General features: G+C 41.9%; 1 protein-coding gene across 1 annotated transcript; it reads right to left on the reverse strand.

The window, feature by feature from the left end:
• Positions 1-1,082: 1,082 nt before the first annotated feature.
• LOC110931613 lies at positions 1,083-2,177 on the reverse strand. The gene has a single exon (XM_022174999.1). The coding sequence runs from the start codon at positions 2,175-2,177 to the stop codon at positions 1,083-1,085; it is 1,095 nt and encodes a 364-aa protein (XP_022030691.1).
• Positions 2,178-3,856: the final 1,679 nt, after the last annotated feature.

Below are 3,856 nucleotides of genomic sequence, written 5' to 3' on the forward strand. Positions count from 1 at the left end.
GGACGTGGTTGACCACCCTTAGTTCAAGAGTCTTTTATTTGTGTATCTGCCGAGCAAACCAAGGTGAGTTCACACAGCCAAGGCATGGGATTCCCGGGTTGGGAATTGGGTTGGATATGTTGAATATGGAATGATTACTCGTACTTACGCATTCTCTAGACTATAGACCATCGTCCTCAGGTTAGTCAGGACACGTTACGTAAAGCCTACGTAACCCAGTATAATTGCCATTTGTCTCCCGGGTCGGGAGGACACGTTACGTAAAGCCTACGTAACCCAATACCATCCACTGGCTTCCAGGTCGGAAGGCCACGCTGCGTAAAGCCTACGTAGCCCCACGCGTACCACTGTCCTCGGGGAAGGGCACGTCACGTAAAGCCTACGTGACCCTGTACGTATTCCAGTTCTCAGTAAAGAAGAACACATGGTCGGAAGTTAGTCTAGTAAGTACCGCTAATGAGAAGCCCTCATTAGCCAGGATAAACATGGGAAGCCCCCACCAGTATTATGAACACAAGGTTTGGGAAGCCCCCACCTTTAGTACACACTAGTATGGGAAGCCCCCACTAGCTATATTTATGCATTATGTTATGAACTTACTTTACTGTGAACTCGCTCAACTAGTTTGTTGATTATTTGCTGCATGCCTTGCAGGACCTTAGGTATACTGGAGCTTGCACAGGGAGGAGCAGGTCGTTGTGGGATACGGATCATGAATGTTATCTGAACTTATAATTATTTTGAGATACATTACTATGCTTCCGCTACTTAAACGATGTATGGTTTTGAAACATCAATCATGTCATGATGATTTACATTAATTACTTTTATTATTAAATGCTATGTTTGATATGATTGATGGCTTGATCCTGGTCAAGTCACGCTCCCAAGCGGTGGTACTCCGCGGGTGGATTTTGGGGGTGTGACAATCGAGACACCGATACACACTACTAGACTTGGCATACCAAGACTAGGACACCAAAAACAAACCAACCCGACAAACGTCACAACCAGATCAACTGAACTACACAAGAAAGAAAACACAGCCCGACAAACAAAGAACAGACTAACAAACTAATCGCCTAGCCCGGGTCTTTGTCTTCATCACTTGGAAGCAACTTCCACTTCTCTTGAATGCTTTGATTGTGCGAACCCCCCTTAAAGTTGAACCCCATCAATCTAAGCCGAACCGTGTTCTTGATTTTATCACACACCGCATTAACATTGGCCACTTTATTAGAGAATAAACAATTGTTCCTTTCATGCCAAATAAAATACGACGCCGCCGCAATAACTAACTTACAAACAATGTGTTCCGTCTTCTTTGAGTTAGCCTTTTGATCCATCCAGTTCATGATCGACTGCCACGAGTCATTTACTTCCCCCATATTCAGCAAATCTTTAACATTATACCAGACTTGAGACGCAAACGAACAACTGAAAAACAAATGGTCTCTAGAGTCCCGATCATGCTTACATAATGGACAGCACATAAGCCTCAGATTATAATCGCTCCCCGCTTCCCAGCTTGCTAATCGATCCTGTGTCTTCAGCTTATTTTTAATAACCAACCAAAGATGGAACGAGTGCCTTGGAATACACTGACTAAACCAAACCCCATTCACCCAAGAGACCGGTTGTTCCCGATGCCGGGTATTATGCCACACTTCCATCGAACCAAAAGGACGAGTATTACCCTCCAAATCTTTCCATATTGTTCTATCAACCAGATTCTGCGTCAAAGGCGGAGCATGTAACCCTATCAAGACCGGGTAAATATCATACCACGCAGAAGGCCACTTCCATTGACCGTTCTCATCAATAAGATCCGCTAAATTAGTATTAATATTAAAACCCGCATTAGCAATGGATCTCGGCGTAATAAACGAGTTAAGTGGACTGAACTGGCACCAGTTGTCACTCCAAGCGTTTATTTGAGAACCGCTCCTAGCAATCTTCCATATGAACGGGCGAACCGCATTCCGGATAGAAAGGATTTTCCGCCAGCCCCAGCTGATACTACCCCGAGCTTTGATGTCCCAAACGCTCCTACCCTTTAATTTATGAAGATGGATCCACGTAAAATGCATTCCCGAACTATTTATATCAAACGCTTCTATATCCGATACACACTCTTGGAATTCTCTCATACCAGGAGAAATATTCGAAGCGCCCATGGACTTATCATCTAGATTCAAAGCTGAATTAAAGTCGCCTAAAATAACCCATGGATTGTTACCAACAAACACTTTATGTTTAGATAAATGTTTCCATAACTCCCTTCGAGTGATATAATAATTAGCCGCATACACAACTGAACAAAATAAAAGTTTTTTATCTTGCTTAAAAATGATTTGAAAGTGCATAACCTGAGAAGATTGATCTAGCAAGATGACATCAAAATACCTGGATCCCAGCCAGCAATGATTCTCGTACCCTTGTGACAACTACTCCCATTCGAAGTCTATTCCCAACGACGGAAAACAGAAGAACAAACCTTATTCAGATTGTGAATATCCACATGGGATTCAAGAATAGCACAAAAAGACAACTTATTCTCCTTTATAATTTGACGAACCTCCTGTTGATTTAGACATTATGACATTACATACTTTATTTATGAATGGGCTTTTACTCATACGCTTCCGCTAAACTTTGTTATTACACTTATGTTTTGGAACACCTTTCATATGGATTGGTTTGGTTAAATGACAATTACTTTTACTATTTACGTTGTTCTATATGATTGGTGGCTTGATCCTGGTCAGTCATGCTCCCAAGCGGTGATACTCCGCGTGTGGATTTTGGGGGTGTGACATCAGCTCCTCCCAACTCATGCTAAAAGGTTCCTCAAATTTAAGTAACGAGACAAAAGACATCACAAAACATGGACCATGAAAGTCTAGAGGAATGCCGCATTGTGGCTCTATCATCCACATAACATAGGCAAGTAACACATGAATTCAGTCTGTAGTGCTAAGTGTGCAATCAATGCAACATCATACGTAAGCGTACACTAGATATGCTATGCAATAAGTAAACGAGAGACGAACCTTGCAATTTGGAGCTGAGTGTCATGGTCGATTTTTTTTAAACTGTTTGGTTGTAGTTTGGTTTTATAAAAACGTTTTATAACCTAGTTCACTATAACCAGTGGCTCTGATACCAAACATGTAGCAAAGTGAAAGCTACTAGGTTATCAACAATGAAATATGCACAGACGTGACTGCGAGTTGTAGAATGCGCAACACATATCCCCATTGGGACACGTGAAGTAAAGCCCTTAACAACCCCTCTCCACGACAGGTGCTGAGTCCAAACTACTATCGTTTCTAAGGTGTAAGCCAACAATCACTGTGTTAACATAACATACAAGCATTCATTGAATAACACGTAGCATGCAATAACGGTCAGCGTATAAATTGTGTTTGCGTTGTGTGTCGATTGTGATTTGAATAAGTAACGTATGTAACACCCAAAAGTGTGTAAAGCCAAAAAGGTTTCGAGTATACTCACAGATTGTGTTTAAGTAAATAAACACTCTCTTGGATTGAAGGGAGCGCTAAAAGATTAGCCGAAACAGTTAACGATAGCATAAGCGAAGAACGGCGCGTTTAAACGGTGAAAAGTGACTAAGTGTCGAGTGGTAATCCGATCGGATGGAAATCCAATCGGATGGTCATTCGATCGGATGTCAATCCGTTCGGATGGTTATCTGATCGGATGGCCATTCGTTCGGATTGACATTCGTTTGAGAAGGATGTGTTTGTGTATGATGGCTTTGAAGTTTTTGTTGTAGCATTTTGAAAACAGAGAAGTATCTCTACCCTTCAGGTCGATCGATCGAACGGTCGTT

The sequence above is a fragment of the Helianthus annuus genome, chromosome 3 (genome assembly GCF_002127325.2).
Source record: "Helianthus annuus cultivar XRQ/B chromosome 3, HanXRQr2.0-SUNRISE, whole genome shotgun sequence".
Taxonomy (NCBI): Eukaryota; Viridiplantae; Streptophyta; class Magnoliopsida; order Asterales; family Asteraceae; genus Helianthus; species Helianthus annuus.

Bases quoted from the DNA above. Each gene is read 5' to 3' on its own strand.
- LOC110931613 (XM_022174999.1), bottom strand. From the start codon at position 2,177: ATGGGCGCTTCGAATATTTCTCCTGGTATGAGAGAATTCCAAGAGTGT.